At 48.3% G+C, this 21,382-nt stretch overlaps 1 protein-coding gene across 1 annotated transcript; it reads right to left on the bottom strand.

Moving 5' to 3' along the window:
* Positions 1-7,489, bottom strand: GP9 (glycoprotein IX platelet). Its single transcript, XM_041763471.1, has 3 exons — positions 7,381-7,489; positions 1,569-1,666; positions 1-622 (listed from the first exon to the last, which is right to left on the bottom strand). The coding sequence occupies exon 3, from the start codon at positions 609-611 to the stop codon at positions 78-80; it is 534 nt and encodes a 177-aa protein (XP_041619405.1). The 5' UTR covers positions 612-622; positions 1,569-1,666; positions 7,381-7,489; the 3' UTR covers positions 1-77.
* Between the last annotated feature and the right edge of the window lie 13,893 nt (positions 7,490-21,382).

Raw genomic sequence — 21,382 nt, 5'->3', positions numbered from 1 at the left:
TAAATGGTTGAGCAGCCAGTTTATTAGGAGCTGCTGGTGGCTCAGGCTGCCTGGGCCTGGCGGGGTCTGGGAGGGGCTCAGCCGAGCATCTCCGTGGTGGTGCACAGCAGGCCAGCCAGGAGAGCCAGGCCCAGCACGGCCACACCAGCCAGTGCCACATCCCACCAGACCCCCGGGTAGGTCCAGGGCGCCTGTAGTTGCCAGCCGCAGCTGCCCAGCTCGTAGCCCGTCAGCCAGCCCAGCGGCCGGGTGGTGGCCAGCGCGGGGCTGGCACAGCGGACCTGCAGCAAGGCTTCGGGCGTGTGGTCCTCCAGCCAGAGACGCAGGTAGGTGAGGCTGCAGTCGCAGTGCCAGGGGTTGTGCATCACGTCGAGGATCTGCAGCCCGGGCAGGTGGTCGAAGGCACCAGGGGGCACGGAGCGGAGGCTGTTATTGGCCAGCAGGAGGTGGCGGGTGTGGACCGGCAGGGCGGGCAGGGCCTTGAGTCCCCGCCCCCTGCAGTCCACCCACAGCCCCATGGTCTCCAGGGCCTGGCAGGTGCACTCTGCAGGGCAGTCGTTGGTGGCCTCCGTGGCAGCCCAGAGCAGCAGCAGGGCCCCCCAGGCAGGCATTGGCGGGCTGGCTGTGGAGACAGTGGCGGTGATGTAAGGGATGCCTAGTGGCCGGCACCCCTGCCATTGGCCTTTGGGACCGACCTGGGGCAAAGGACAGCTCACTTCCTTTCTCAGGCCTCAGCCTTCTGCTCTGTGAAACGGAGTGGCAAAGGCCGAAGGGAGTGATGGGCGCCCAACCCAGGCCTAGCTGAGCCTCCCTGGACAATCACAGGGCCCAATGGTGAGCGGAGCTGTGGCGGCAGAGAGGAACGTGGGTAAGAACGCTCTTGGAAGAGCCCCTGACAGAGACCCCAGCTCCTGCTCAGGGAGAGGGGTGCAGATGCTTGCTAGATGCTTCCCAGTCCTGAGCCCTGGCCCACAGGCTGCCACCCGCCCCCACGCCAGAGCCTGGGGACAGGTCGATGGAGTGGACTTCCCAGACTGCACCTCCTCCCCTCGATTCCCAGCAGCTCGTCCGTGGCCTAGTGAACAACTAGGTGATACCCGATGTAGAAGACAGTAGGGTGAGGATGCTGATATGAGGGCCAGGAGGGAGCCACACATCTAGGCTAACCCTCAGAGTTGGGCAAATCAAGGCCCGGAGATGGGGAGTGACTCCTGTGGGGTCCACCCAGGGGTCTGTGTCAGAGGATGGACTCTGACTCAGGCCTCGTGAGCTCCAAGCTCTTGCCTGGTTCACTGACTTTCCTATGACTGTTTCCCTTTCCTAAGTCAGGCTCGCCCCCCAGGGCCTGACCCATGGCAGGCTGTCCGTGAATATTAATTGAATCAGCCATGGAGCCAGTGTCTCTGAATGAGTGCCCCCCCCAACCCCACCTTCTGGAGGGAAAGTTGAAGGGGAGACAGGGCAGGCCTCCATGGCTGCCCTCTGTCCCTGCCAGGCCTGACTCACCATCCCACCTGCATAGGGTGTGCTGTGGGGGGTGGTGCTGGGCAACAGGGAAGGACACTTACTTGTGAGGCCTGCAGCCGGCACCCCTTTCTGTAGCCTGAATGGTCCTGGTTGGGGCTGAGGAGGCAGCTCTATGAGAGGCAGTCAACGGTGGCCGACGCTTGGGAGGAGGAAGGAAATGATGAAAATAGCCTGGCTTATCCCTTGCGTGCAGCCTTGGAGGGCTGTCTCCAGAGGCCACGGGCTCTGGGGCTCCCAGGGACTTGGGCCCCAAATGGCAGGTCCACCCCTGTTTACAGAAGGAGATCCCACAGTGCATCTCCTTGTACCACCAGTGCTTCCTTGGGCCTCAGGATGGGGTCTGTGGGAAAACCAAAGAGGCCCCTCACCAGGCTCAGGAGGTGGGGAAGGCTTCCAGAAAGAGGAGGCCTTAGAGTTGAGCGGCTCTGCTGATTGTTCCTCCAAATCTCAGATTTCCTCATCTGTAAAATGGGAGCAATAATCCCTGTCCTGTGTGCATACACAGGGTGTGGGTTGGGTAGCTCCCTTGGGCTGAGGACCCTATGAAGGGAGAACACTTTTTTTTTAAATTTTTTAAAAAATATTTTATTTGCTTATTCATGACAGACACAGAGAGAGATGGAAGCAGAAACACAGGCAGAGGGAGAAGCAGGCTCCATGCAGGGAACCCGACACGGAACTCCATCCCAGGTCTCTAGGATCACGCCCTGGCTGAAGGTGGTGCCAAACTGCTGGGCCACTGGGGCTGCCCAACAATGTTGTTTTAAATTGTCTTTGGTTCTTCTGAACGGGTCAAGGAAAAAGGCACTTTTTTTTTCTTATAGATTTTTAAAATCTATTTATTCATGAGAGACAGACAGAGAGAGGCAGAGACACAGGCAGAGGGAGAAGCAGGCTCCCTGCAGGGAGCCCGATGTGGGACTTGATCCCACGACCCAGGATCACGACCTGAGACAAACGCAGATGCTCAACCACCTGAGCCACCCAGGAAGGAGAAAGTCACTTTTTGGTACCACTGCATCTTTAGCACCTTCTAACACCTCTTGTTCCTTTTCTTTCATGGGACACCGCAGGCTCAGTCTCTATCAGACATTGGTCTCTAGCTGGAATTTAAGACTTTTTTTTGGCATTATATTTATTTTTATAGCTACATCTTATCTGGGAGAGTCACATCAGTTTTCATGTATATTAGTGATACAGAGCTCCCTTTAAAAGATAGATGGATTTTCAATGTATTTATTTTTTAATATTAAAAAGCACTAATAAAAAAGCATTAATAAAAATCAAGCCTAGGGATCCCTGGGTGGCGCAGCGGTTTGGCGCCTGCCTTTGGCCCAGGGCGCGATCCTGGAGGCCCGGGATCGAGTCCCACGTCGGGCTCCCGGTGTATGGAGCCTGCTTCTCCCTCTGCCTGTGTCTCTGCCTCTCTCTCTCTCTCTCTGTGACTATCATAAATAAATAAAAAAAAAATCTTTAAAAAAAAAAAAATCAAGCCTAACAGCAAAAATAGTATAAAAATATAAAATTAAAACATCGTACACATTTTATAATAAGTCATAAAAATTGCACTAATATGAAACATCAAATCAGTTAGAAAAGGGTTTGAAGGGACACCTGGGTGACTCAGCGGTTTAGTGCCTGCTTTCTGCCCAGGGCATGATCCTCGGGTCCTGGGATTGAGTCCTACATTGGGCTCCCCACAGGGAGCCTGCTTCTCCCTCTGCCTGTGTCTCTGCCTAAGATAAATAAAATCTTAAAAAAAAAAAAAAAGAAAAGGGTTTGAAGAGAAGGCAAAATTTGTGCCCATGGAGGGCTGAGGGGCTGCTGAAGTGTGGGAGCCCCTGGGGTATAGCAATGCTTTGGGAGCAAATAGAGGGGTTCTAGCAAACTAAAGTAAACAGAGCCCTTGCTAAAGGGGCCTGGAGAGGAGCCCAGAGTGCAGGGCTGCTGGGGAGAGGAAAGGCCTGGGCCACTCCTGTGGTCATGGGCAGTGTCGGCCCCGGAGAAGAGGGTCCTGGGTCCCCAGCTATGCTGCCAGCTGAGCCTCTACTGGTGCTTGAGCAGTGTCAGGTGTCAGCCTGGTCAGGATGGAGGGCACCTGGGCACCGGTCCTGCAGTCACAGCAGCAGGAAGAGTCAAGGGTAAAGGGCTGAGGGGTGCTTTAAACTCCCCATTTACACATTATCTTATATATCTTATATATATATATATCTTATATATAAGATATATATATATATTTTAAAAGATTTTACTTATTTATTCATGAGAGACACAGGCAGAGGGAGAAGCAGCCTCCCTGCATGGAGCCAGATGTGGGACTTGATCCTGGGACCCCAGGATCACATCCTGAGACAAAGGCAGAGGCTCAACAGCTGAGCTACCCAGGTGCTCCTACACACTACCTTAGACCCACAGGAGCATGCCTTGAGTTCACTCAGAGTGTGGGTGTTATTTACTTATTTACTTATTTACTTATTTACTTATTTACTTATTTATTTATTTATTTATTTACTTACTTATTTATTTACTTACTTACTTATTTAAGACACAGAGAGAGAGAGACACACACAGGCAGAGGGAGAAGCAGTCTCCATGCAGGGAGCCCGATGCGGGACTCGATCCCGGGACTCCAGGATCACATCCTGAGCCAAAAGCAGACGCTCAACCACTGAACCACCCAGGCAGCCCTGTGGGTGTTTTATTTTTTTAGCATCTCACACCTCGGAGCCCGCATAGAGGGCGTGGCGTGGTTCCCATTCATCTGTGTATTTGTCATCTGCTTCTCCCCCACAGCACAGCAGTCCCCTGAGGGCTGGAGCCATCTCTCTGGTCAAGCCACAGTGCCCAGGTCAGCGCCTGCACTTGCAGGCCCTCCCTTAGTCTTTGCTGGGTGGTTGCAGGAGGGAGCCAATGCTTTGACTCTGAGAGATTCCATCAGCAGGGAGGACCTCTGAAAGTGGACCCCTCATTGTGCAGATGCCAGCAAGCCTCTCAGAGGGGAAACCTGACTCCCTGAGAGGCTTGCCTGCCACTGGGGCCCGGGGCCCCCTCAACAGCCTTCTGCTCCTAGGACACCTGGTATTGGGTTTTGTTTTGTTTTAAGTGCGCAAAGATGTGTACTGTGGTGTTGTTAGTGGTAGCAAAAAATTGGAGACAAAAGGAATAGGTACGGTTGCATGCACACCACAGGATGTTATACAGACATTATGTTAAATGAAATAAAACTGCATGAATTGCGTTGGAGGACTTTCCATTGTGTTGTTGAGTAACAAGAGTGAAATGGGCAGAAGTGTAGAGTAATACCTCATTTTGGTAAAGTGAACTGTGATAAACTTCCCTTGTCCAGGATGACCTGAGGATGTGGGCCTTCTTATTTCTTATCATGTGCCCCTCTCAAGCGAGCCTCTGCACCCTCCATGGCCAGGGGCCTGGGTCTCCCCTGCCAGCCCCAGAGAGTCCCTGGGCTCCTGCCCTCTGCTCAGTTTGGCTTTGCTCTCTGGGAAGGAGCTGGGCATTCACCTTCCTATGAAGCGCAGGGAGGCTAACAGGTGTGCCCCAAGGGGCCAGCCTCCCCCACCTTCTGATCACTGATCCAGAGCAGGGTGGGGAGGGAAGGTGTCATCTGGTGCCCCAGAGTCATGCCTGCTGTGGAGGCAGCTTGCCCCAGCTGGGGTCACCTGGCAGGTATGTGGTGAACACTGTCATAGGAACCTGGAACCCAGACAGGAATGTCAGCCTCCATGGACCGTCCCGGCTCCCATTGTGGACGCCTGGCCTTGGCCTATCTCCCTTTGCCTACACGCCTTTACAGCAGGTGCGGAGGGAGTCGGGGTGAGCAGGGGTCCCGGCCCCCAGGCTGTGTTTCCTGATCTGACCTGACCCAGTTGGACACACACTCCTCCTCTGGGGCCTCTGAGATTTCCCTCTGATTTTTAGCCTATCCAACATTAAAAACAAAACAAAACAAAAACAAACAAACAAACAAAAAAAACAAAACCCAGCACACATGAGTACTCATTTTTGTTATGGGAAAAATTGCCTGTTCAGATGAGTAGGAAGACAATAAAATTTTCCATCAGTTCCAACATCAAGCAAGACTGCCTTTTATTTTTTCTCCTGTGTGTATTTTTCTTTTTCTTACCCAAAATTGGTCACTGGGGCCCACGCTCTTCCGGAACCTCCTTTTTCTACCTGTGAATACACCCATATATGCCACCAGTGTTCGCCATGGTTCAGTCGTATGGATGTGGCAGCTTTTATTTAAAGAACCTCTGGGCCTAAAGAGCATGCCTCGTTCTCCTTATCTTGGTCAGCCAGGCCTTTGTCGGGGTTGACGGAGGGAGAAGGACAGCTCTTTGGGCTTCCTGAGGTAGGAGGTTCTGCCTCCCAGGGCTGCCCAAGTTGGCTGGCCCGGTATCCTATGCTATGTTCCCTGTGGAGAAACTGAGGCATTCTTCACTCCTGCCCTCTACTTCCTATATATGGAGGCCCTCTACTATATATGGCCTATATATATATGGCCTATATATGGTCACCCTCTACTTCCTATATATGGAGGCCCACTTTGTCTGGCCCCCTCCTTCCTCTCAGTTTGTAAACATGCTTATGACTTCTTTTATTCTGGAAAAATCTTTTTTCTTTTTTTTTTTTTTTTTTTTAAATCTTTTTTCTTTTAAGGTTTTATTTATTTATTCATGAGACACACACATAGAGAGAGAGAGAGAGAGAGAGAGAGAGAAGCAGAGACATAGGCAGAGGTAGAAGCAGGCTCCATGCAGGGAGCTCAATGCAGGACTTGATCCTGATTCCCGGGATCACACCCTGAGCCGAAGGCAGATGCTTAACCACTAAGCCACCCAGCTGCCCCCTATTCTGGAAAAATCCCGTGTGTGTGTGTGTGTGTGTGTGTGTGTGCGTGTGTGTGTGTGTGTGTGCATGTTTTGAACACCACAGCATGCTCCCTGCCCACTTCCCTCACCCCCTTGTGTTCACAACTAACCCACATATAGTTGATACTTCTCACGGGCACCAAGTCCCATCTCAGTCCTGTATGTTCTCTCTTGGCTTCCGGTCCAGCTGTCCCTGCTTGCCAGCCATGTCCAACGCCAGCCCAGACCTGGCATCCTGTACTTGTTGGGCATTCCGTCTGAGTGTCCTACAGGGTGCTCATACCCACCGTGCCCTAAACCTGGTTGTCTTTGCCCCCAAAGCCTGCCCCCCTCAGTGATCTTCCCCTTATGGAGGGCCAGCTGCCTCTACCCAGCCACCCAGCCACCCAGCCAGAAATCTGTGACACCGTCAGGGATATCCCCTCGCCCTCGCTGCCATATCCTATCAGCTGCCAAGTTGGCAGGCTGCCCTTTGCCTTCTGCATATCTATGGACTTCGTTCCCTGTTGGGTGGTTGTCTGTTCACTCTTGTCTGTTCACAGCCCCTCCTCCTGCCCTGTCTCCCACCTCTCTCCAGAGCCCTTCACCTGCTTCTCCTCTGAGATCCTCCTCCACTTCTAGAATGGGAACCCAGTTTTCCCCCAGGAGTCTGTCCTCCTGCCCCTTCTTGCTGCTCCCTGTGATTTCTCTTCCTCACTGAAACCCCACTTCTTTTGGTCTGTGTGTTGTCCTCCAGGCCACCTGCTCCTGCCTGCTGCTTCCCATCCTGGTTGCTCCTCATAGCGGTGACTCCCACTTCGGGCACATGGCTTCCTGTCCACCATGAACATTGTCCTCCCTCTCTGTAATTCCAGCATTCACGTGGGTGACCCTTGCTCGCCCTGGCCTCGCAGTCTCTTGGCCTTTGCCCGAACTGTGCTCCTGCACTCGGGCCCACCCCAGCCATTCATCCTCACGGCCCTACCTCAGACTGGCCATCAGCACAACTGCTCCTCCTCAAAGCCTTGATGCAGAGGCCTCACCCCTTGACGACACCTCCCCATTCCAGCACAAGTCCTTGAGCATTCCCGCTCCGCTCCTTCTCAGACCTCATCAAGGTCTCCTGGTCAGTGATCTTGTCACTGTACTTTTATACTTTCAACATCATGACCTCACAAGCTGACTCAGGGATGACCATTGTTCTTCACTGTCCATTCCCGTTCTTTCATACAAATAGAATTTTAGCGGGACATTTGGCCTTCAGGCCAAACACTACATTTCCCAGCCTCCTTTGCCTTTAGATGTAGTCATGTGACCTAGCTTAGGCCAATAGGAAAGGAAGAGGAGGTGACTGTTTCTGCTTCCCACTGGCTGCAGGGCCTAGAAAACCATCTCCTTTCTTTCTTTCTTTCTTTCTTTCTTTCTTTCTTTCTTTCTTTCTTTCTTTCTTTCTTTCTTTCTTCTTTCTTTCTTTCTTTCTTCTCTTTCTTTTCTTTTTCTTTCTTTCTTTCTTTTTCTTTTTCATTCTTCTTTCTTTCTTTTCTTTTTCTTTCTTTCTTTTTCTTTCTTTCTTTCTTTCTTTCTTTCTTTCTTTCTTTCTTTCTTTCTTTCCTTTTTTCCCTCTTTTCCCTTTCTTTCCTTTCTTCCAACACACAGAGAGAGGCAGAGACACAGGCAGAGGGAAAAGCAGGCTCCATGAAGGGAGCCCGATGTGGGACTCGATCCCAGAACCCCGGGATCACGACCTGAGCCAAAGGCAGACGCTCAACTGCTGAGCCAGCCAGGGGCCCCTGAGGAAAACCACCTTGGTCCATGGGGTGTAGCCCTGATTTGAGGATGGCAGAGCCAGAAGACAGAAGGAGCCTGGGTCCTTGACAGTTCTTGAACTGCCATCCATCTCAGGCATGCCTACCTGGACTTTTTCCTGAGAGAGCGAAAGAGAGAGTGAGAGCGAGAGAGCAAGAGAGAGAGAGAGAAAGAGAGAGATAACATCTATCTTGTCGAAGCCTGTCTTTTCAGGTTTCTGTTACAATTTCTGAGGGCAAGCCCACCAGTCTGCCTGTCCATGTGCCTTCACGCATCCTGCCTCCCCACCTGCTAGAGCTCAGAGTTGTCCTGCTGCTCTGAGCTGAGTGGGCAGCAATCCTGGGGATGCCTCCCAACATCCCATACCCTGGTCCCCGGAGTTGGTGAATCTGGTGAGACAGCACAGCTGTAGTTGTGCTGTGCTCTGTGGCACAGTTGACTTAAAAAGGATGTTTTTTTCCAGGAAGGCCTAATCAAAACATGTGAGCCCTTAAATGCAGAGAACTTTCTGTGGCTGTTGGCAGAAGAGGAAGTGAGAGAGATGCAGCAGAAAGGGAAGTCGGAGAGATCGGGGTGTGAGAATGGAACCTCTATAGAAACATAAAGGTGAGGGGCGCCTAGGTGGCTCAGTGGGCTGAGCAGCTGCCTTGGGCTCAGGTCATGGTCCCAGAGTCCTGGGATGGAGCCCTGTGTCAGGCTCCTTGCTCAGCAGGGAGCCTGCTTCTCACTCTCCTTCTGACCCTCCCCCGATTTATGTGCTCTCTTTCTCTCAAATAAATAAATAAAATCTTAGAAAAAACCATAAATGTGGATGGGAATGAAGATGGACACACTAGCGCTTCCAGAAGGCTTGACTTCAAACTGAACAAATGTTTCTCTTTCTCATTCTTGAAGCCTCCCCTCCGCTTCACTTGTTTTCTTGTAGAATCCTTGGGTCCAGGAAGTTGGTATTGACACTTAGTAATGAGACTCGGGGGGCCAGGGCCAGCACCAGTTGTAAAACCACACTGGAGACATGACCAATGTGGCTGGTGGTACATGCTGGATTCTTATCAAAACCTCCCAGATCCTGCATTTTCCTATAAACCCCTCAGCCTTTTACCTCAGTCTGCAGTCCGGAAGCCTTTAGCCGGCTGCAGCCTCCTTTGCCGGGCAAAGTAAACAGGTGTCGTTCCTCTTTATCCCCAAACTCTGACTTCGGGTTATATTTTGGCTCCAGGGCACAGAGGTAGGTTTCCCACCATAAGAAGGACTTGCTGCAGATTGCTGCTTGGAAGAGAATGCGGGAGCTGGATGCTGCCAACAGCTGCAATGAGCCTGCAAGTGGATTCTTTTTTTTTTTTTTTTTAATTCTTTTAGATTTTACTTATTTATTCCCACCTGATGTGGGACTTGATCTCAGGACCCTGGGATCACAACCTGAGCCAGAGGCAGTCACTCAACCACTGAGCCACCCAGGTGCCCCTGCAAACGGATTATTACCGGGAGCCTCTGGGAAGGAACAGGCCTCTGCCCGCACAGTGATTTCAGCCTTGGGGGACCTGGAGCAGAGAACCCAGGTCCCACTGCTGCCCCTTGGAAAGTGGGAGGTAATACATGAGTGTTGCTCTCAGTTTGTGGTAATTTCTTACAGCGGCAAGAGAAAACCAATATGAAGGGCAAACTCTGCTCTGGGCTCTGCATTAGGTCCCCTTTGTGAAAATTAATGAAAGGAAATCTTGTTTAGGATGGAGTGGGGAGGCCAGCAGGGGGAGTTCTCATGCCCCTCCGATCGTGGTCCCTTGTAGACCCGGCAGGAAGACAGGGACTTTGCACGTGGCGGCTACTGTACTATCCCAGCAGGTGGAAGGAAGGTTTCTTCCCCGCCTCGCCCGCCCGGCAACAGCCCAGCGAGGAGGGGCCGTCACGACTCAGCCCAATGAAAAGTCACCGCACTTTGAGCTGTTTGCGCCAATGGACTTTGGTTTATAACAGCCCCTCCCGGCTCCCCTCCCCTTCCTCTATGACAGAGCCTTCCTCTTCTGCATTCTGCCGACTCAGTTATGGTTTTGCAGTGCTTTACGTGTCTCAGTTTGCGGTTCTCTTCTATTCCCCAATCAATTTTTGCTGGCAAGGTAACTGGTGGTTTTCTTCTTAAGGTTAACATCTTTCCTGATCTCAGGGATATTGCTCCCACAGCTAGCTGCTCCCCTACCTCATCAAATTGATCCTTTCCTGGGTCATCCCCATTAGATTACAAATGGCCTATAATATTGTCCTTTTAAAAAACCCTCTCTAACTCCATGTCTTCCTCTGATTACCACTACTTTTCCTGCCTCTCTCCACCACAAAACCCCTCCAAAGATTGGACTCTACCCCTACCCAACCCATCAGTAATTCCTGCTGTCTCAGCCCCTAAAATATATTCAGAACTGACCCACTGTACTGCCACTGCTCTGCTCTTCCGTTAACTCCCTTGGCTTCCCACTGCAACCAGAATAAACACCTCCTCTGTGTTTCACGAGGCCCTCTGGGGCTTGACCCACCTAGTTCTTGACCTTGTCATGCACTCTCCTCTTTACTTGCTAATCTGCAGCCACATTGACCTTCTTTCTGTTCCTCAGTCACTCCAGTATCTTCCTGTCTCAGGGCCTTTGCACTCACTGGTGCCTCTACCTGCACCCTTCCCCCAAATTCTACCATGGTTTCCTCCTGACCATCATTTATGTCTCAATTCAAGTGACCTCCTTCTCAAAGACCTTCCCCCCTAGTTAAGGCAATTCTCCATTGTTTTGCACCAAAGTATTCCACATAATTTCTTTCATAGCACTTAACAGGACCTAAGATTATTTAAATTTTTATGCATTTCTTTTTTTTTAAACAGGGTTTATTTAAGTTTTTATTTAAGTAATCTCTACATCTCAACATGAGTTCCCAACTCATGACCCTGCCACTCTAAGATCAAGAGTTGCATGCTACCCTGACTGAGCCAGCCAGGTGCCCCTACATTTTTACTCATTTCTTAAATGTCTGTTCCCACTGAAAGTGAACTTCAAGAGGACAGAGACTCTGTTCGATTAACTGCTGTTTATAACCCCACCTACCCCTGGCACATAGTCCATGCATAATACATATTTGTCAGTTTTGCAACTGTCTCTCTGGTTCCAGCCAGTCCATATCTCTCCAGGACTTTTGTCTTCTGGATGCCAGTCTCTTCCTCTGGCTACAATCTTGACACTTGCCTGCTCAACATCCTTTCATGGCTCCTTGGCATCTTTGGGGTGAAATCCAACTCCTCGGCAGAGTTCTCCTTGACCATCCACTCCAGGGTCCCCCATCATCTCTTCCTGATCCGAAGCTTCATGGGAGGTCATCTTTGTTGCTACTCCCCACCCACATGCTGGTTTCCCTCACTGTGCTTTTCTCTTTCTGGAGCCCCCCTGCCCTCACCCTCCACAGTCTTGCCTGTCACACTCCTTCCTTTAGGATTCACCTAGGGCATGACCTCTTCCAGGAAGCCCTCCCTGACCTGCTCCCCCAGTTGAGTTAGTGGCCTTGCTGTTTGCCTGTTTTTCTGTCTGCCTGCAAGCCCAGCTTCTCCTCAGGGACCCCAGACACCCACAGAGGCATAATGGAGGAGGTTCACAGAGTAAAGAATGACCGTTGAGTCTCTTAGGTGATTTCAGGTAGTCCCCATGCATATGGCATACATACATACTGAGACACACGAGGAGCAGTCACTCCTTTTCCATTCCCTGACCTGAAGGAGAGAGTCTTGGTCTGGTCATTGTATTATAAGGGAAACTGCTTAGAAACCCTTTATTTGGAGGAACCAGGATCCTTAACTCTTCCCCTGAAAGAATTTAATTTTCTCTTCTCATGGGAAGCAGAGGAGAGTAAGAAGTGGAAACTATTACCTAGCTTTTTTAGCCTGTGTGCAACCAGAGGTAATTAGGTCATCCTTGCCCCAGCTGCTGGGGCCCCTTTGACCAGAAACTCTGCTGGCTGGTTCTTTGTGGACACACATCTCTATCCATAGAGGCTTTTGGGGCCACGCTGTGGGCAGCTGGAGCAGCCCAGCTTCTGAACCCAGTTTTGCTAACTTACTAGCTCCGTGGTCTTGGGATATAGTCTCCACTTCTCTCTGGCTCAGTTTCCTCATCTGTAAAATGAAGGAATAAAAGACTCCACTTCCCTGGGAAGCCATGAGGGCTGAATGAGTCGGTACTTAAGGTGTGTTGCTTGGAGCCTGGCATAGTCTGTCGTGGCTGGCCCTGGCCAGCCACAGGGGCGGGTCTGTCTGAATGCTGTTAGGACATAAAAGGTGGGCCTGGCACCCTTTGATCTCTCTGTGGTGTCAAAGGATTTTTATCTCTTTGGTTGAATAGATCAAATAGGCTGGCTTGACCCCCCTGAGCACCAGCAGCCTCAGCAAATGCATCTGGCCGGAAGTTAACAAGTCATTTTATTTTATTGATAGAATGATTTATTTATTTTTTTAAAGATTTATTTATTTATTTATTTATGATAGACAAAGAGAGAGATAGAGAGGGGCAGAGACACTGGAGGAGGGAGAAGCAGGCTCCATGCAGGAGCCCAACGTGGGACTCAATCCAGGGTCTCCAGGATCAGGCCCCGGGCTGCAGGCGGCGCTAAACCGCTGCACCACCGGGGCTGCCCAACAAGTCATTTTATTTTCCGTGAACTTACTGCGATGTTGCCTTCCCTATATGGCAGGTGGGACCGCTTTCTCAATTAAATTAGAGCATATCAACTGTTCTTTCTAAAATCATTTCCATAGATTTAAAAAGTGGGCTGATTCTAAGAAAAATACTGAGTTGGTAATAGCACGTGTGGTGCAAAGATCTGGCAAATATCTAAGGAGGGTCACTCAGATGAGCTCCACCCCCTGCTCCCAGACGATTCCGAAGCTGGCCTGTTCATTCCTCGGTTAAATGCGTGCGCTCGCCGCCTAGGGGCCAGAGTGTGAAATTACAGGCTGCTCGGCCGAGCGGGGCAATTTCAGGTCAGCAGAATGATCTTGTCGCCAGAAGATGAGAAAGGGTGTTAGTTAGAAATTCCTACAAAAACATTTTTCCCCCAGAAAAAAAACATTTTTACCGAGTTGCAGACCATTTGAGCAATCCCAAAGAAACCCTCCTAGAAAATAGGCAAAGAAAGGGGTGAGAGATTTGAAGGCTGTTCACAAACACCCAATTCTCCTATTTTCCAGGAAACACGGTGAGATGGTGAGACGACTGCCTCACTCCCTGCCTCCTGGCTTTGCCACTCGGCGCCAGCTTCAGAGCCAGTTTCAGAGCGTGCAACCCCTGTAGCTCAAGGGCTCCCCACTCAGGCCCTGAGATTGGGGTTTAAGGCTCTGTGGCTGCAGTCTTGAAATTCATAATCGTCTTAACTTTGAATTTGTTCAGTGGAGCATGTGGGGACTTGGAGCCTGGCTAACATGTACGCCACAGCCTGTCATCTCCTTGGCTCTTGGTCGCCTGTTCTCCTGCCTCACTGGCCCGCCAGACCTCCTCATGCTGCCCTCCAGGCCAGGGCCAGGGTGTGTTATGCTGGTCAGCAAGCTCTATGCCCGGGGCGGGTCTTCCTTCCAACCTGTTTGTTTTTTTTTTTTAAGATTTTATTTATTCATTTATGAGAGACACAGAGAGAGAGGCAGAGACACAGGCAGAGGGAGGAGCCCGATGTGGGACTCGATCCCGGGACCCCTGGATCATGACCTGAGCCAAAGGCAAGACGGTCAACCACTGAGCCACCCAGGTGCCCTGAGAGGCATCTGCCAAGGGTGAGTTAATCCGTGGTAGCTCCCAGGAGCCTCAGTTGACAGGAAACTTCTAGGTTAGCATTGCGACTGGTACTCAGGCCCAAATATCAGGGGAGGCCCTCTTTCTGGTGAGAGCTTCTCAGGAACTGTGCACTTACGTTGCTTCTGACCAGAGGGAACCCCAGGTTTCCCGTGATGGCAGCTCCCTGGGTTCCACAGTTTCTCCACCCCGGAGACATCACTCTAGGCTGCAGCTCAGCAAAGCTGTGCCCCATCTTTCTGTGACATTGTACCCTCTGACCCTGTTTTTCATCAGTGACCTCAGACCTGAGTACAGGCCCTACCTGCTTATCACGGGGACAGGCTGGGGCCTGAGTCCGGGCTCTGCTCCTGAGCTTCATGGCCGTGGACATGGGCCCTCATCAGTCAGAGGCGGAGGTGAGAGAGAACACTGGCCCCCCTGCCACCCCCCCCCCCCCAGCTTCTGCTGGTCACAGATGTCGATGCTGCCTTTGGTCTCTGACCCAAGCCTTTCTCCAGGGAAGTCCCATGGTCCTCTCAGGATGTTTCACCCTGAGGTGGCGAGCCAGGTTCCACTGGGCCGGGAGCAGCGGGTCAACCTTGGGCCAGGGCAGAGAATCAGGCAGATGCTTAGGTCACACCCAAGTTCAAGGTCCTAAAGTTGCAGAGGTTGCAGCCTGTCCCCCACTGGGCAAAAGGAAGGCCCCCCAGGGCTCAGCAGAGCTGAGGGAGCCGGATGCAACCGACACCAGTGCTGTAAACACAGCTAAGAGACCTTCTGTGCCCATTCCTCACCGCCCCCCCCCCCCGTCTTTTTTTCTTTTCCAACGGATTTAATTTTTTTTAGAGTAGTTTTAAGTTCATAAAAAAAATTGAGCAGAAAGAATAGAGTTCCCCTGGGCTCTGTGACCCCAGCTCACAGGCACAGCCTCCCCCACTGTCAACACCCCAAATCTGGGTGCTGCATTTACTACAACCGATGAACCTACCTGGACAGGTCATCATCTTCCAAAGTCCATGCTTTACAATACGGTCCACTGTCGGGGTGTCCATTCTATGGGGTTTGACGAATATACCTACTATCGCAGCCTCATACAGAACAGTTTCTCTGCCCTAAATTCCTCTGGGCTCCACCTTGTCATCCCTTCCCCCCTCCAGCCCCTGGCAACCTCTGGTCTTTCTACTGCATAGTTTTGCCTTTCGCAGAATGTGATACAGCTGGACTTGCACAGTACATAGTCTTTTCAGACTGGCTTCTCTCACTTAGTGACACACATCGAAGTTTCCTCCGTGTTTTTTTGTGGCTTGGTAGCTTATTTCTTTTTTCTTTCTTCTTTCTTAAGATTTTATTTATTTACTCATGAGAGACACAGAGAGAGAGGCAGAGACACAGGCAGAGGGAGAAGCAGGCTCCCTGCCGGGAGCCCGATGCAGGACTCAGTCCCAAGACCCTGGGATTATGACCTGAGCTGAAGGCAGGCTGAAGTCCAGTCACCCCTTGGTAGCTCATTTCTTTTTTGTGCTAATATTCCATTGTCCACAGCTGATGTATCCATTCCCCCACTGAAGGACATCTTAACTGCTCCCGAATTTTGTCAACCAGCTGCCATAAACACTCACATGCGAGCTTTTGTATGTATCTACATTTCAACTCATTTGGAGAAAATCCCAAGGAGCGTGATTGCTGGATGGTATGGTGAGGGTATGTTTAGTTTTAAAGAACTTTGTCTTCCAAAGTGGCTGTGCCACTTGTGCCTTCCCAGCCAGCGAAGTGGCCTTCCTATCAGCAGAGAACAAGAATTCCTGTTGCTCCACATCCTCACCAGCATTTAAGGCTGTCAGCGTTTCTGATTTTGGCCATTGTAATAGCTGTGGAACGGCATCCCTTTGTGTTACTTTGCACTTCCCCCATGACATCTGATGTGGAGCATCTTTTCATATGTGTATTTTCCATCTCTGTATCTTTGGTGAGTTGTCTGTTCAGGTCCTTTGCCCACTGGGAAAAAAATCAGCTTGTTAATTCTCTTATTATTGAGCTTTAAGAACTCTTTGTCTCTTCTGGATACAGTCCTTTATCAGATATGTCTTTTGCAAATATTTTCTCCCAGTCTGTGGCTTCTCTCTCATTCTCTTGACAGTGTCTTTCTCAGAGCAGGAAATTTTAATTTTAACAAATTCCAGGGACCCCTGGGTGGTGCAGCGGTTTAGCGCCTGCCTTTGGCCCAGGGCACGATCCTGGAGACCCAGAATCGAATCCCACGTCGGGCTCCTGGTGCATGAAGCCTGCTTCTCCCTCTGCCTATGTCTCTGCCTCTCTCTCTCTCTGTGTGACTATCTTAAATAAATAAAAATTAAAAAAAAATTCCAGGGTATCTGGGATGGATCATGTCTTTGGTGTATTTTAAAAGGTCATAAGATACCCAAGTTCATCTAGGTTTTCTCCTGTGTTATATTCTAGGAGTTGTGTAGGTTTGCATTTTATATTTAGGTTTGCGATTCACTTTAGTTTTTGTGAAGGATTAATTTTTGTTAAGGGTGTGAGGTCTGCATCTAAATTATTATTATGATTTTTTGCATGTGGATGTCCAGTTGTCCCAGCACCATTTATTGAAAAGACTATCTTTGTCTTATATTGCCTCTGCTCCTTTGTCACAGATCAGGTGACTGTATATGTGCGTGTCTATTTCTGGGCTTCCTATTCTGTTCCACTGATTTATTCGCCAGCACTACACATCTTGACTACCGTAGCTTTATGGTAAGTCTTGAAGTCGGGTGGTGTCAATCCTCCAATTTTGTTGTTCTCTTTTAATATGATGTTGGCTCTTCTGGGTCTTTCGCCTCCCCATATAAACTCTAGAATCGATTTGTCAATATTCACAAGATAACTTGCCGGGACTTGGATTGGGGCTGCACTGAATGGAGAGATCAGTTGGAAGAACTGACATCTTGATAATACTGAGTCTTCCTGTCTGCAAAAGTGGAATATGCCTCCATTTACGTAGTTCTTTCATTTCTTTTATCGGAGTTTTACAATTTTCTTCATATAGAATTTGCACATACTTTATTAGATTTGTATCTCAGTGTTTCATTTTGGGGGGTGCTAATGTAAATGGTGTGGTGTTTTTTAAATTTAAAATTCTACTCATTTATTGTTGGTATATAAGAAATCAGGTGACTTTTGTATATTAACCTTGTATCTTGCGATCTCTCTATCATTGCTTATTCCAGGGTTTGTTGTTGTTGTTTCTTTGGGATTTCTACTTAGATGATCATGTCATCTGTGCACAAAGACAGTTTTATTTCTCCCTTCCCAATCTGTGTACCTTTTGATTTAGTCAGTTTGGGCTGCTATAACAATGCCATGGACTGGGGCGCTCAAGCGACAAACATGTATTTCTCACAGTTCTGGAGACTGGATCAGCGTGCCGGAGTGGTTGGGTTCCTGGTGGGAGCCCCCTTCTTGGTTTACAGATGTCCACTTCCTTGTTGTATCCTTGACTGGCAGAGACCGAGAGAGAGGAAGCAAGAAGTCTCCTAAGGACACTCATTATCATGAGAGCTCCACCCTCAAGACATACGTCTCTCCCAAAGGCCTCAGCTCCAAATACTGGGGATTAGCGTTTCAACATATGAACTTTGGGGGATACAATTATTCAGTCCACAGCACCTTGTATTTCCTTGTCTTGTCTTTTGCTTTGGCTAGGACTTCCAGTAAGATGTTGAAAAGGAATGGTGAGAGCGGACATCCTTGATGTTCCTGATCTTAGTGGGAAAGTATCTAGTCTCTCACCATTAAGTGTGATGTTGGCTCTAGGTTTTCTGTAGGTGTTCTTTATCAAGTGGAAGAGGTTTTCTATGCCTAGTTTGCTGAACAGGCTGTTATTGTTGTTTTATCATGAATAGGTGTTGGATTTTGTTAAATGTTTTTTCTGCACTTATTGATAGAATCATGTCATTTTTCTGTTTTAGTCTGTGGATATGATGGATTACCTCAGTTAATTTTTGAATGTTGAGCCAGCCTTGCATACTTGGGATAGATCGCATTTGGTTATGGTGTATAATTCTTTTTATATATTGTTGGATTCAGTTTGTTATTTTTTTAAAGATTTTATTTATTTATTCATGAGAGACACACACACAGAGAGAGAGAGAGAGAGAGAGAGAGAAAGAGAGAGAGAGAGAGAAAGAGAGAGGCAGGCTCCATGCAGGGAGCCCAATGTTGGATTCGATCCCAGGACTCCAGGATCATGTCCTGGGCCGAAGGCAGGCACTAAGCCTCTGAGTCACCCAGGGAATCCCCCAATTTTTAATTTTTTAAATGACTTTTGCCTCTGTGTTCATGATAGGTATAGCGCCATAGTTTTTTTTCCTTGTAATATCTTTGTCTAGTTTTGGTATTAGGGTAATGCTGGCTTCAGAATGAGCTGGGGAAGTATTCCCTCTGGTTCTATCTTCTGGAAGAGATTGTAGAAAATTCCAAGAATTCCTTCCTTAAGTGTTTGGTAAAATTACCAAATCCATCTGGTATCCAGTGAATCCATCTGGGTCTGGTGCTTTCTCTTATTAATTATTGATTCAATTTCCTTAATGGATATAGGCCTATTTATAATTCTTCTTGTGTGAGTTTTGGCAGATTGTGTCTTTCACGGAATTCATCAATTTCACTTAGGTTACCAGATTTGAGGGCTCTGAATTATTCATAATATTCCTTTATTATCCATATAATGATCATCTATAGTGATATCTGTTCATTCATTTCTGATATTAGCAATTTGTATCTTCTCTCTTTTTCTCAATTAGCCTAGCAAGAGACTTATTGAGTCTATTGATCTTTTCAAAGAACCAGCTTTTGGTTTCATTGTTATTCTCTATTGTTTTCCTATTTTCAATTTCATTGATTTCTGCTCTATTTTAAAAAATTATTTCTTTTCTTCTGCTTACTTTGAATTTAATTTGCTCTTCTTTTTCTAGTTTCCTAAGGTGGGAGCTTAGATTTTTTATTTTAGATCTTTTGCTTTTCCAATATACGCATCCAATGCTATAAGCTTCCCTTTAACCACTGCATCCCACAAATTTTGGTAGATTGCATTTCATTTTCATTTAGTTCAAAGTATTTTTCAGTCTCTCCTGAGATTTGTTCTTTCACCTGTGTGTTATTTAGGAGTGTGTTGTTTAACTTCTACATACTCTGGGATTTTCCACCTACTTCTATTGATTGATTTCCAGTTTAATTCTATTATGGTCTGGGAGCATACAGAATATGGTGAAATTTGTGAGGGTGTGTTTTATGACCCAGAATGTGGTTTATCTTGGTGAATATTCCATGTGAGCTTGAGAAAAAATGCGTGTTCTGCAATTGCTGGATGAAGTCATCTATAGATGTCAATTAGATCCAGTTGGTTGATGATATTGTTGAGTTCAACTATGTCCTTACTGACTTTCTGTCTGCTGGATCTATTCATTTCCATTAGAGGGGAGTTGAAGTTTCCAAATATAATAATGTATTCATCTATTTCAATTCACAGTTCTACTGTTTCTTGCCTTATCTATTTTGACACTGTTGTTAGGTGCATACACGCTAAGGATTGTTACAAAGTTTCCAAATATAATAATGTATTCATCTATTTCAACTCACAGTTCTACTGTTTCTTGCCTTATCTATTTTGACACTGTTGTTAGGTGCATACACGCTAAGGATTGTTACATCTTTATGTAATGCCTTTCTTTGTCTCTTAAAATTTTTCCTTGCTCCTGAATTCTGCTCTGTCTGAAATTAATACAGACTCTGATAAAACCCCAATTGGTTAGGCTCTGGTAAAATAGTTTCTCCTAAGGGTAACCCTTCCTAAGGAAAATGGAATGTTCTGGCATATTTCAAAAGTGGTTACTTCCCTTCCCACTGTGAGAAGCAGGGTTTTTTCTACTTTGACTTTCATTGTGAGGACCTGGTAGAGTTTCAAAAGGTAAAATTTGGGCAGCCCGGGTGGCTTGGCGGTTTAGCGCCGCCTTCGGCCCAAGGCTTGATCCTGGAGACCTGGAATCGAGTCCCGTGTTGGGCTTCCTGCATGGAGCCTGCTTCTCCCTCTGCCTGTGTTTCTACCTCTCTCTGTGTGTCTCTCATGAATGGGTGAATAAAATCTTTTTTTTTTTTAAAGTAAAACTCACAAAGGTGTGGGACTCCACCCCCCATGACTGGGTCGCCCTGGAGTTTTTAACTGTCTATACTTGCCCAAAGTGAGTCTTCACCAATTCTGCTGATTGCAGTTCAGCTTTTCCTATTCTGGTACTGGTTCCTGAGAAGGTAGAGTCTTCTTTGGCAGGTTGTGATTCTCTGCATTCACCAGTCTGTTTTTCCAATTTTGGAGGCAGCCGTTTGTCCTGCAACCTCACTTCTCTTATGCATCTAAAAGGAGTTGTTGAATTTTCAGCTTGTTCAGTTTTTTACTTGTCATTAGTATGGACTAGTGACTTCCAAGCTCCTTCCATGCTGGACTGCAAACTGGGCCCATGGTTGCCTAGCTACAGACGACATCTGCCAGCCTCCCTTGCAGCTGAGCATGGCCACTGGGAGGTGAGTAGAAGCCTTGTGAGCCAGAGTGCCTTTCTTTCCCTTTCCCTTTCTTTCTTCCTGTGGGTTGGAAGGCAGATGCAGTGCTGATGAATTGGCTTCCACTGTGCAAGGGAGGACATAAATCTAGGGAATGATAGAACAACCAAGTGAAAGGGACCTGGGTCCCTGGGTGACCATATAGAGTAGAGCTGCTCTGCCAACCAGGACCACTCACTTCTGGACTCTTAGAGCAAGGAGATAAAGTTATATCTTATTTGACCCAGAATATTTTAGGGTCCCTTTATCAAGGCAGTTTAGCCTATGCCATAACTAATCCAGACTCCAAACCCTTAGCGAGCCCAGAGTCTCCTAGCCAGAGACAGCTGGTTGTGGTAGAAAGTGCAAGAGATGTGGGCAGAAAACAGGCCCTTCTCCAGGCTTGGATGCTGATTTGCTGTGTGATTCTGGGTATTTCTATATCTGAATCTAGCTCAACTTGCTTCCAATGAGATTAGGGACATACAAGTGTGATGAACCACTGAGGGTTGGGCAGTTGTGAGAGATTTTAATTAGGGAAATCTTGAGGATGAAGCTTAGTGTAGTTGTAACCCACAAAGAGCCCTCTGCCTCTGTCTGCAGATTCCAGGTCCCTAGAGCCCGGAGGCACTCCAGGAATATCTCTTCTGGTCCCTCTTATTTTTTGTTAACATACAGTGAAGTTCACTTTTTTTTTTTTTTGAGGGGAGCTTCCAGGTCTATGAATCTTTTTCTATTTTTATACATTTTTTAAAAAGATTATTTATTTTAGAGAGGGGAGTGGGGAGGGGCAGAGGGAGAGAGAAT

This window comes from Vulpes lagopus, chromosome 7 (assembly GCF_018345385.1).
Source record: "Vulpes lagopus strain Blue_001 chromosome 7, ASM1834538v1, whole genome shotgun sequence".
NCBI classification, from domain to species: domain Eukaryota; kingdom Metazoa; phylum Chordata; class Mammalia; order Carnivora; family Canidae; genus Vulpes; species Vulpes lagopus.
The sequence above is the reverse complement of the archived record's forward strand: the minus strand, read 5'-3'. Positions and strand labels throughout refer to the sequence as shown.